The sequence below is a fragment of the Palaemon carinicauda genome, chromosome 36 (assembly GCF_036898095.1).
Source record: "Palaemon carinicauda isolate YSFRI2023 chromosome 36, ASM3689809v2, whole genome shotgun sequence".
NCBI lineage: Eukaryota > Metazoa > Arthropoda > Malacostraca > Decapoda > Palaemonidae > Palaemon > Palaemon carinicauda.
This window is the reverse complement of record NC_090760.1, coordinates 71,259,240-71,272,200: the sequence shown is the minus strand read 5'-3', so window position 1 is coordinate 71,272,200 and position 12,961 is coordinate 71,259,240. Positions and strand designations below refer to the sequence as shown.

The 12,961-nt window shown below is 33.8% G+C and overlaps 1 protein-coding gene across 1 annotated transcript in view; it reads left to right on the top strand.

Moving 5' to 3' along the window:
- Window positions 1–12,688, top strand: part of LOC137628683 (myb-like protein W) — a 25,049-nt gene extending 12,361 nt beyond the window's left edge. Inside the window, exons 2-11 of the mRNA XM_068359835.1 lie at window positions 459–777; window positions 1,539–1,806; window positions 3,095–3,278; window positions 3,790–3,945; window positions 7,983–8,678; window positions 9,040–9,201; window positions 9,505–9,796; window positions 10,252–10,523; window positions 11,361–11,659; window positions 12,062–12,688. Of these exons, the coding sequence (XP_068215936.1) occupies window positions 459–777; window positions 1,539–1,806; window positions 3,095–3,278; window positions 3,790–3,945; window positions 7,983–8,678; window positions 9,040–9,201; window positions 9,505–9,796; window positions 10,252–10,523; window positions 11,361–11,430 (2,419 nt within the window). The 3' untranslated portion in view covers window positions 11,431–11,659; window positions 12,062–12,688. The remainder of the gene's footprint in view (window positions 1–458; window positions 778–1,538; window positions 1,807–3,094; window positions 3,279–3,789; window positions 3,946–7,982; window positions 8,679–9,039; window positions 9,202–9,504; window positions 9,797–10,251; window positions 10,524–11,360; window positions 11,660–12,061) is intronic.
- Window positions 12,689–12,961: the final 273 nt, after the last annotated feature.

The window sequence follows — 12,961 nt, the reverse complement described above, 5'->3', positions numbered from 1 at the left end:
CATATATATATATATATATATATATATATATATATATATATATATATATATATATATATATATATATAGACATATGTATATATATATATATATATTTATATACGTGTGTATATATACATATACATATATATATATACACACATATATACTGTATATATATATATATATATATATATATATATATATATATATATATATATATATATATATATATATATATTTCATCTTGCTACAGGGGAAGCAGTTGCCTTATAAGCTTGCTTTGAAACTATAATGATAAAAAACTTTTTAAATTCCCCAAAATCTGAGAAAAAACAACACGAGCTTTATCCTTCAGCAAGGCAAACAGAACACTCAAAACATGATTTGGAGTTTAAAAAAAAAAGAAAAAAAAAAGAAAAAAGCACCAGTTTGAAAGTCCTCCGAAGAAAAAGGATATAACCTTCATCCTTCCACAGGGCGGAGCGGACTCGTCGCCAGTGGCGCGTGTACCGTCCTTCCCCGGAATCCAAGAAGAAGGGCATCCCTCCCTGCTCGTCCCCAGGCAGCATCTCCACCTTCACCTGGCTCAACTTCGCCATGGCCGCTGGCCAGATGGCCATCAACATCGCCAACAACATCAATAACAACAACAACAATAATAATAATAACAATAACAACAACAACAACAATGATAATAACATCAACGTGGCCAGCAATAACAATAATAATAATAATGTTAATAATGTCATGTTCCGCCCACCGATGGGGCGTCGCTCAGGGAGGTCTGTGAAGAGGGTAAGATGATTGATAGGGATTGATTGTTTGGTTTAAGAGAGAGAGAGAGAGAGAGAGAGAGAGAGAGAGAGAGAGAGAGAGAGAGAGAGAGAGAGAGAGAGAGAGAGAGAGAGAGAGGGGGATGATGGGTAGGCGTTGTTAAGAATAAAATAAAACACATTCCATTCAATCACTATTTTCATTATGGAAAGATCTCTCTCTCTATTGTCCCCCCTCTCTCTCTCTCTCTCTCTCTCTCTCTCTCTCTCTCTCTCTCTCTCTCTCTCTCTCTCTCTCTCTCTCTCTCTCTCTCCATATTTTGCTTATATAGATGTTTGGGTTTTTCCCCAGATGACTATTTTTTATGAAAAAATAGAACTTACAATTATTGATAGTTAATTAAGAGTATAAGTAACTATTTTGATTTTTATAGATATATATACAAAATTTTATTTTGATTTTGACATGTGAAAAATTAAGAAAAAAACCCTTATTATTACCTTGTCAAAAATTAGTAGGAGTAATGAATTTAGAAATTTTTTTACAAGAATCCCTTCCATTTGCAGTCTAACTTGTGCTACCTAAATGCCATTAATCAAATAAAAATAAAACATTAATTTGTTGCACAGTATCTGATGACATAAAACAATATTCAAGAGTTATACTGTGATTGTTGTCGTAAAATAATATTCAAGAGTTGTACTATGATTATTAACATAAATAACATTCAAAAGTTGTACTATGATTGTTAACATAATCAACATTGCACATTCTTCCCTCAGGAGCTGAGTATCGACACAATCATCCAAGACGTGTGTCGATCCCAAGAGCCTGAGTATTCTAGTCATCAACTGAAATGCAGGAAAAATACAAGATCTGAAGAAGCTGTGACTTCCACGATACACAAGAACTCTGGAATGGCCCATTCAGAGCCGCTGAATAGACTTACAGGAGGAACATTTCCCTCGATTCAAACTTTGAGTGGTTACCCCAGCAGTGCCGGGCGTCAGGAAGGCATAGAAAACGGGGGGTTGAACACGACTCTCGAAGGTAATACATTTTTCTTAAATAACTTTCGAATTCAAAGAAAAAAAAAACCTGACATTTAGTTCATTATATTCTGCATATCACATTTATAATGAAGAGCAAGTGTCTGGCTATATACAGTTATACAAATATAAAAATATATAACTATATCGTACATATATATATTTCTTTCCGGTCGTGCCTAGTAGCATTACCAGACGTATAACAACTTGGTCTCTCCTCGCCCCTCGGGTATGGGAAGAGGGGTTGATAATTTCTTTAGATTTTGGTAATAACATGGTGAGAGGTGGCTACGTGTATGTGCATATCTATCTAGATATTTATCCATCAATTTTGACGGGTCGCGTACACTAGTATACACACACAAACATATAAATATATATATATATATATATATATATATGCATATATATATATATATGCTTATATATATATATTATATATATATATATATATATATATATATATATATATATATATATATATATATCTTTATTTGAATATATACTGTGCAGTATATACATATAATATATTCGTATTACTACATATAAACACACACAGACACACACACATACATATATATATATATATATATATATATATATATATATATATATCCTTATTTGAATATATACTATGCAGTATATACATATAATATATACGTATTACTACATATAAACATATATATATATATATATATATATATATATATACATTTGTATGTATATATATATATAAAGGTAGATAGAGATAGATAGATATAATTATGTATATAATATATATAAATATATATATATATTTATATATATATGATATATATATATATATACTATATAAATATAATTATATATAATCATATATATATATATATATATATATGTATATATATATATATATATATATATATATATATATATATATATATATTTATATATGTACATATACAGTATATATATATATATATATATATATATATATATATATATATATATATATATATATATATATATATATATGCATAGTACCTTTCAATAATGTATGTAGCCTATATTCACATCCATTCAGTCTCCCTGAGGTAACGGCCTTCCTCTCAATAGAAAAGAGAAATAAATACTTCCAACATAAATAGAAAATAAACTTTCACCCAATTAAGACCTCACGCCACAGAGCACCATAAAGAGGAGAAAGCTAATAGACTAATTACCTATTCAATTAGCAAGTAATAATAATAATAATAATAATAATAATAATAATAATAATAATAATAAACGGACTATTATCCTCATTACAGGAGCTGAAAAAGAAGTAGCGTTTGGTACAGCGCTCGGGTTGGGTCTGTGGCAGAGAGTAGCCGGCGAGACAGACTCCGTTTGCGTCCTGAACGCGTTTTGTACCACGGCTCGGACGGCGTCTTCGTCACTTTCTGATGGTGATGGTGATGAGTCTGTTGCGGGTGTCGTTGCTTCTGCTCTGAGGTAAGTTTGGGTGGTATTAGAATGGTTTGAGGTATTAGCCAGGTTAGAGACTATATATGTATATATGTATGTGTGTATATATTATATATATATATATATATATATATATATATATATATATATATATATATATATATATATATATGTGTGTGTGTGTGTGTGTGTGTGTACCATGTGTATATGTATATCTATCATATATACATACAGTATATATTCTTACATTGTATAGATAAGTAATATATGCTTATATATATATATATATATATATATATATATACCTGTAATTTATATATACATATGTATGTATATGATTTATATATATATATATATATATATATATATATATATATATATACATATTGTATATACATACAGTACTTACATGAATAAACCATAAATAATATATAACCTATAACGGAGCATTATCATTCAAACAACTCTCTCTTACCCATCCCAACAATAACCCAGGCCAATTACAAAAAAAAAAACGTTCTTCCCTTATCACCCACAGCCGGGTGATAGCATCATGGATGTTGAGTGATCAACCACCCAGAAAAGCTGACCTGGATGTTGGCGATATCCTATCCGCTTTGGAACTGGGCAGAGAGCGACTCATCTCCTGCAGTGACTTGTACCCGTGCCAGGGCAGGAGAACAAGGCTTTGGTGGTAACTAGCTTTTCATAGCTTTTCATAGCTTTTCTAAAGCTTGAGCTGAACCGTTAGCTGGTTTGGTCGTTTCTAAAAGCTTTGATGAGGTCTTCCGATTGGCTGTGATTATTTTGATGTTTTTATTTATGGTAGGAATTTATTTTATTGGACTCTGTGATAGAATAAGTATTTTTATATACTTTCATAGCAGGTGCAAATTTCAGGTAATGATTTCGATAGATTTTTAGAATAGAATTTTTTTTTTTTATTCATGAGTTTTGTTTGCAAAAGAATTCGTTAATTCTAGAAATAAATACTCCCTGACCTTCAGAGAGAATTAACCCTGGATAGGTACGGTGGGTCGTTTGCGACCCCGAGCGTCAAAAAAAAACAGGTTTTTCTCACGTGACTCACCCCTGTGACTGAATTTGTGGGTGATCGACCTGCAGGAGGTGTCTCCCCTACACGCTCTAGTAGTGTCCAGATGTGCATTGCTGTAGCTGTACTCCTTCCCCGATTTCTGAGACGCATCGGGGTCGTTCGCGTCCGAGTTTACCCTTCTGAGGTAGTTTGCATAATTATCAAAGTTATTACGTATTATGAAATTGTCGTAGAATGGTGCAACTTGTATAGGTTATCAGTTGTGGAAAGTCTTGGTGGATTGTTTGGCTACCATGTGCATGTTTTTTTTTTTAGTTAAAATGTCGTTCATCACCACGAGGACCATTTTACCGCGAGTGCCCCTTTTTAATTTTTTTTCATTTTTTTGCCAAGTCATTTTTCCGTAAGATATTGCCAAATAGTGTCGTAAAACTTTTGCTTGTTTAGTGTTGGAAAGTGTGTCTAGATGATCTGGCTACCCATGCATGACTTTGTTTTTGTCAGATACGACGTAGTTATTGGTATATTGGGTATTTAACTGCGGTTACCAATTTCTGTTTTTTTTTCAATATTTGTAAAAATTACTACGTAGTAAGGAATTGCCGTATATTATTCATTTTTTTTTCATGTTTATGTGTTAGAAAGTGTGCCTTGATTGTTGGGCTAACACGTGCATGTCTTTTTTTTTATCTGAGATGTCGTATATTAGAATGTCGGGCATTTTACCGCAAGTGTCCCTTTTTCATTTTTTTTCATTTTTTTGCCAAGTCATTTTTCCGTAAGATATTGCGAAATAGTGTCGTAAAACTTTTGCTTTTTTAGTGTTGGAAAGTGTGTCTAGATGATCTGGCTACCCATGCGTGATTTTGTTTTTGTCAGATACGACGTAGTTATTGGTATATTGGGTATTTAACTGCGGTTGCCAATTTCTGTTTTTTTTTCAATATTTGTAAAAATTTACTACGTAGTAAGGAATTGCCGTATATTATTGATTTTTTTTTCATGTTTATGTGTTAGAAAGTGTGCCTTGATGGTTGGGCTAACACGTGCATGTCTTTTTTTTTATCTGAGATCCCGTATATTAGAATGTTGGGCATTTTTCCGCGAGTGCCCCTTATTATTTGTTTTGCATTTTTTTGCTTAGTCATGTTACCGTAAGGAATTGGCAAGTAGTGTCGCAAAACTTATATTTTTATAGTGTTGGAAAGTGTTTCTAGATGATCTGGCTACCCATGCCTATTTTTTTTTTAGCCAGATATGGCATATATATAAGTATGTGTTCGATTTTCCTGTGATTGCCATTTTTTCGTTTTTTCCCATTTCTTTCAAAATTACTACGTACTAAGGAACTATCACAGAGTAATATTTCATTTATATGTTTATTTGTCGGAAAATATGCCTTGATGGTTTGCCTAGCACGTGGCTGAAATTTTTTTTTTCTGAAATGCCGTATATTAGAATGGCCATTTTTCCACGAGTCCCCCTTTTTATTTGTTTTGCATTTTTTTGCTTAGTCATGTTACCGTAAGGAATTGGCAAGTAGTGTCGCAAAACTTATATTTTTATAGTGTTGGAAAGTGTTTTTAGATGATCTGGCTACCCATGCCTATCTTTTTTTTAGCCAGATATGGCGTATATATAGGTATGTGTTCGATTTTCCGGTGATTGCCATTTTTTCGTTTTTTCTCAATTCTTTCAAAATTACTACGTACTAAGGAACTATCACAGAGTAATGATTCCTCTAGATGTTTATTTGTCGGAAAATTTTGTTTACTTTTTTTTTGATTGAATATCATCAAATTTTTTTAGCTAAAATATTGTTTTACATTTTTTTTTTCGATTTTATTTCCCTTCAAAAAAATTTTTTTGGGTCAGAATTTTAATTTTATAAACGTAAAATAATCGACAATTATCCAGCAACCCACCATACAATTTTTATGCATATCCAATAATAATTAGATTAGTAAATAACACCTTGAAATTGACATACCCTTCCTACATTTCAAGTGGCAGATTAGGGAGTCTGAGTCAGTGTGGTTGGCGGCCATTTTGTGGACATATCCGAAGCGTAAGCTGCCCTATCTATATATATTCTTGTTCCCTATAGAATTTGTGATATTTTGGTATATTTTTACCTGCATAAATATCATATTATATATTAAATATATGTATTTTTTTACGAAATTTCCAAGTACTCAAAAAATTACCTTTAGATATGGCCCCTGATATAAATGTAATTTACAAAATAATGAAGATTTTTTTACATATTTCTATTTTAGGATAACATATGTTTATTCCCTAAAAAAATTAGCCACTTCCTATTTCATTTGGGTACCCAAAAAAATTCATGAAATTTGGACAATTTTTTTTGGCCAAAAAAAGTTACCCTTTTTTTCTCATTTCAGATCTTCACCTCCATGGGTCTGACTTCATCCAAAATACATCAAGATGTGTCCTAAACATTCAAGAATCAATTCCTAAAAGGATTTGTGTATATATGTATAAACTTTTTTTTTATGAATTTTTATGTCAGGTCTTTTTTTTTTTCTACTTAATTTTTTAAAATATTTATAATAAATAGTTTTTCTGCAGATGAGTAGTATTTATCTTTACAGTTGTTTTAAGCATTCATTGAAGTTTTTTTTGGCAAAAGAAAAAAGGAGGTTACTGCAAAAACTGATTTTTCAAGAATTTTTTTTGGCGTCGGGGTCGTTCGCGTCCGAGTATACCCTTAAAGGGGTGTCCGAGGACCGTACCTATCCAGGGTTAAATTCTGCTTTGCACATTAATTCTTAAGAAAAATTCCTCCAGTTTTGGAGGGAATTAAAATAATAATATGATAATTCGATTTCAATTAGTAATATTTAAGCTTTATTTTCTATCGGGAGATATTTTCCTTTCATCGTATTTAGGAAATATTTCTTAGGCCTTTCAATACGAGCTATATATCCGTGATGCCCAAAGTGTGTGTTTTAGGCATAAGTTTGTTATGAATTACAAATTCCACGAGGAGGATAAACAACATAGGTGACAACACATTCCCTTGGAGTACTGCGCTGTTCACTGGAAAGAGAAAACGATCAGTTTGTCTGGTGTGTTTACGTATACACTTGAAAGATATATAGAAGTTCTCTTAGGGACATCTAATGCCGGCCAAGTATAGGCTGATATTATATAAAGCAAGTTAACTTCAAGCTGTTCTTATCTAGAGCAGGCTGATATCTAAAGCACACTAAATACAGGCTGATATGATTTAAAGCAGGCTAAAAAGGCTGATATAAAAAAAGGCTAAATATAGGCTGTTATCTAAAACGGCCTAAATACAGTTGGATATTATATAAATCAGGTTAGATATAGGCAGATATCTAAAATAAAAGAAAGCTAAATATAGTCCGATATTATCTAGTGATGAAGGATGCGAGATAGTATTAGGTTAATGGTGTTGTCATTTATGACTTATAAGAAGGTCTTTATTCTTGAATGAAAAGAGAGAACCTCTTCATTAACTTGTTCCTAATTAATTCTGGAATCAGAGAAGTATAACCTTATGCTAATAATTGCAAGATATACTCTAATTTTACCAATGATTTTAGCTGTGATATAACTTATTTATTTATATAATCCCACCGATTTCACGCTTCGCATATCGTATGTACCTTATAGTGCTAAACTTCTTCAATGTTCGAAATGGAAAACAAGAGGAAATGGTTTTCATTCAAATCATTCTTGATTATTCTTGCCTTGAAGATTACTTATGGGCACAGTGGCGTAGTTTCAAGTACTCTCGTACCCGCTTTCCCTTTAATTGAGAACGCCTCGTTGGAGGCTGTGATCCCTGAGCTGTCTAAGAGACAGAAGTTCAGAATACAACGAGAAGAAAGAAAATCCCTAAGAAATTCCAGTTATGACGAAATGATGACATCATCTGTCTCCAGTAATGACGAAACTATGATATCGACGCTCTCCCGTCATGACAAAAAGATGGCGTCACCTGTCTCCAGTAATGACGAAACTATGACGTCCACGCTCTCCCGTTATTACAAAAAGATGGCGTCACCCGTCTCCAGTAATGACGAAGCTATGACGTCGATGCTCTCCCGTCACGACAAAAAGATGGCGTCACCAGTCTCCAGTTATGGCGAAGCTATGACGTCACCATTAGGAATTGAACTTGAGACTGACAGAGAAGCAATACTTACCTCCCTCAGAAATGGGATAGATGATGACAGACCTTACCAAAGGAATGGCTACATAACAACAGATAACAAACCAAAACTGAGGACAAATGTTTTGAAGAAGACCTGGAAAATTGGGAAAAAGGACACAGGATCAAGAATACTGGGTCCATTCGTTGCATCCAGAAAACCCAGGTAAGATGTGACTTGCAGTGACTTTCACTGTTATTATCATTGACACAAGTGCATAGTAAATCCATTACTAGAAAAATGCAAAAACTATTGGGGTAATTTTCCTTGCTGAATATACATATAGGTTCTCACATTACACTAGGATTACTTTGATCTCTGTATCCTCGATTAATCACATCAAAGATATGGTATTCCAATTAACTATTCCTGGTCCATCCTCAAATCCAGATCCTTTTGCTCCATCCTTGATTATTTCCTATCACGTAATGTAACTTCTAACTACAGCAAGTTATCTGTCTATTCTTGCAATATGTCAATTCCAAACATTTAATTGCATTACACTGCTTATCTTCTCCTCTTCCAGATCCATCCTGGAATCCAGATCCTTTTGGTATATTCCAAGATCCATTCCAACCACCACCACCGAGACTCCACCTCTCGACCCACTGGAATTTGTGCTTCGGCGTCAGCAGAAGCTGCGACAGAAAGCGGTGAACAGACGTGGTTCGACTGGAAAGAAACCAATGTAAGTATATAAAGAAAAGAGTTTTGCCTAAATTAACTTCTTTACTTTAGATTTTTAGTCTTCTACGAACAATCTTAACCCTTTCTTGCTACTCTGTTCTTTTAAGAGAGATTTCCTCTGATATTTTCACACTTAACACTCTTCATCTAAAAACTTTTCAGATCTAGCCTACTTTCTCTGATTGCCAAGAAGGGTCTCCACCTTTTCTTTCACTGCTTCTTTCTTAGCAAGGAAAGATTCTCTAATTTAAATCAACTGTTCTTCCTTCATGTTCAGACTCTTCAGCTCTTCCCTCTCTTTCAGGAAAGATAAAATCACTTTCATGGTTCCTGAAAGAAGTTCTGAAGACCACAACCACAGCTGCCCATCGTCTTCAGGGATCCAGGCTTTCACCCTACTAAACTTCCTGATGGCTGCAGCTTCCACGGTCACGAATATCCTCAACAATAACAACAACAACAATAACAACAATAACAACAACAACAACAACCAGAACAACATAAACGTCAACAGTAACAACAACAATGCGAATAACATAAATAATGTTAACCTTAATCAGATGGGAAGAAAGAGGAGAGATGCTGGTGATGCAAAGGTGAGATGGTTACCTGAGGTGATCTTTGATTTGAATGAGTTACACTGTGCTATCAAATCTCATTTCTTGACTTGACCATTAGCCTGGCTTGATACACCTGACTGATGTAAGATAAACTAACGGGGCTTAACCTCACTTAGTATGTTAAGTCCTACTCGTTAAATTCCCCCAGTTATTTTTAACAACCTCTTTTTAAAAACCTACTCAGATAACGTGTTACTGGAGGAATTCTAAGAATCTGAAAAGAAAGCAAGTTTTTCTTGAATACATATAAAATTTCATCCATTGTCACTCATTTCTGAAAGTTTCATGAGATAGCTGCTAGTTTTCTTATATTTTATAGAATTTATGTTTTTAGTTCTTGCTAGACCTCTAATCATGTTCTCAATTGAGGGGCAAAACGCTTATCTAGCAAATAATCAATTATGACCTCTATATGTGCATAATATTTTCAGAAAAACAACACATCACTCAAACCGTTGGCGGATGCAGATTGCAGTACAGTAGCCTATGAAAATCAAGTCCAAATAGCGCTTCTATTAGCATTTGATCTAAGCCAGGCTGTACATAAGCAATTGAACAACTCACGTTCGACTGCATCTGAACTACAAAGTACCAATTTGACAGATGATTCCTTTTATTCTTCTCTACATAATGATGTCTGTAGATCGACCGAGCTTGCCTCTTCGACAGGTCCACTAACCAAAGTGGTCTTTGATGAGATGAGGTAAGGATGCTTACTTATGAGTCTTGTGATGGGCCGAGAGAAGGTTGTGACTTAAAGACAGGTTGAAAGCAACTGAGTAAATTTATTATAGAACACTCTCCTTTCTATACAAAAGCTCAAAGCAACAAGAAATTTCATGTTTAAAAAACAGACACTGTTACAGAGGAAAAAAGCAGACATGTTTAATCTGGTTCATTTTAGTTCGAGGGAAGAGCGAAGATACAAGCATAATATATTCACAAAATGAACTATGTACGATCGTGTGACACACGGTTGGTACAGTCTCGATCTTTTTTGGAATGAAGTTGGTCGACACAATAGATTACTGATTGTATTTAAAATGGGGTGAATATTTAGTCTGAGAAAAGGTTCTTATTATGTTGTGTAGCCTTAAGCAGTATGTTTAGTATAAGATGTTGTGAGATAAGGTCTGTTAAATAGGAATTTTTAGTCTTTGTTTGAATGAAGTAAGGAATCCCAATAGGATTCTTGAAGTCTGTTAAGGTTCAGTTTATCGTTCAGAATAGGAATCTTTGTATTTGATGAAATGAGGTGTGGAGACTTAATATAGAATTTGTTTATTAATGAGGTCACTCAAGAAGACTGAAGTAGGCATCATATTTTTTTTTATAAAAGATGTCAAGAATTGAGGTTGAAGTCTTCGTCTTTAGTAATATGTAGGACAGAGCACTGTTTAATCTGGATGTTATGACAGATTAGGTTTTTTGAGCTTGTTTTTATTCTGAGCTTATGGTTCACTTTTTATTAAGCATCTTAGGCTAAAGACACTGTACTCCAAACCTCACAATTTTCTATTGCTACTTTTCTCTCCCACAGGTCTGTAATCACAAGCTTTTTGCTGCCAGAGTTACCTCAGTATCAAATGGAACAACTTTTCTCTTGTTGATCACAGATCCAAGGGAAAGACTCAAAGAATCCTATCACTGAATACAGCCTTTGGCACTTCTGGCTGTTGAGACGATGCACCAGTTGCTAAAAGTCTTACTTTATCAAGATATCCCAAGATACAGGTAAAGGATGAACCCTGCTGGCATTTGGACGTCTGCAAGAAAGCAGCGGCTCCTACTAGTCCTCTCACGAAAAGACGATGAAAACTACCCGGTGCTATTTTATCCGTGAGAACATTCCTTTGCAATTCTTGGAGGTCATCCACCGTTGGCATTTAGTTAACAAACTTTTTTTTTTGCAGTTTTTCTAAAACCAGCTAGTTCCATAAGTTAGATTTCTTAGCCATCCAATCTAGTAGTCTCTGAGTTCGAGCATTTCTGTAGTCATTTAAAGTACTAAATTCTAGTTATTTTGGTGTCAGCCGACTAAATATTTCTTTAACGATTTGGAAATCAGTTATTCAAATAATCATAATTTACGAATTCCTGAACTTACTGCTTCATTATAGAGTCATCTTCTTCAGCTGGACGTCTTATGACCTTTCAATATTTTGCTTCTGAGGACTAAAGTGACATTCCCAAACTACTAACGGAAATAACTATAAACTTACGTCTGTTTTTCTTTCACAGGACTCAAATGACACTGAACCAACTGATTTAAAGACGTAATTTAAGATTCCTGCCACTGAGAAACCAGACTGAGAATGAAATCTTACTAGTAAGACAGACTTTGAAGGACTTTTTAGAGTATGCGTTGACTCCGCTACTTCGAAATTTTAGAATTTTTGTTGATTTCTAAAACTGAGATAGATTTGACAGACAAAGTGGAAGACTTTCCAGACCATTTTAGACATGATGACACTGGACTATCTTCATGGGCTGCCAACGTACAGCCCGTGTTCCACATAAGGTGGGCCAGTCGTAAACGAACGAAACTGGACTGTGGAACACTTTTCAGACCATTTTAAACATGGTACACTGGACTATGGAAGTCTTTCCAGACCTTTTTAGATGCAGTGACACTGGACTAAAGAAAAACGATCAGACACACAAAAAAAAGACTAGAGAACGGCACTAAAATGACGTAAGCGAAATATTAAGAGACTAAATTGAATTAACGAAAAACCCCGATAAGTGAATTAAAGATATATAACAATAGAAAAAAGCAGAAGCAATAGTTAGGAAAATTGATTTGCTTAAATTTATCATTGATCCTTTAACTGTCCCTAAGAGTTCTTAAATAAAGAGGTATTTTTGATACTAGAGTGTTGCCGCAGAAGTATAAAACACACACTACTAGTTAAGAAGTAGACTGAAGATTAGCGATGTAAATGCTATGGTATATACTAACAAAGGCACGCCTTCACTCTACATATAGTTGCAGGGAAACAGGACCAATTCTCCAAACACAAAACTTATTTTCAAAACTTTGAAAATGATCTCATAAGAGATAAAAACTGATTGACCATACTCTGGTTTTGTTCTTAGACTCTTTTGAGACTCTGAGGACTAATTGCGATCTTAGATTAT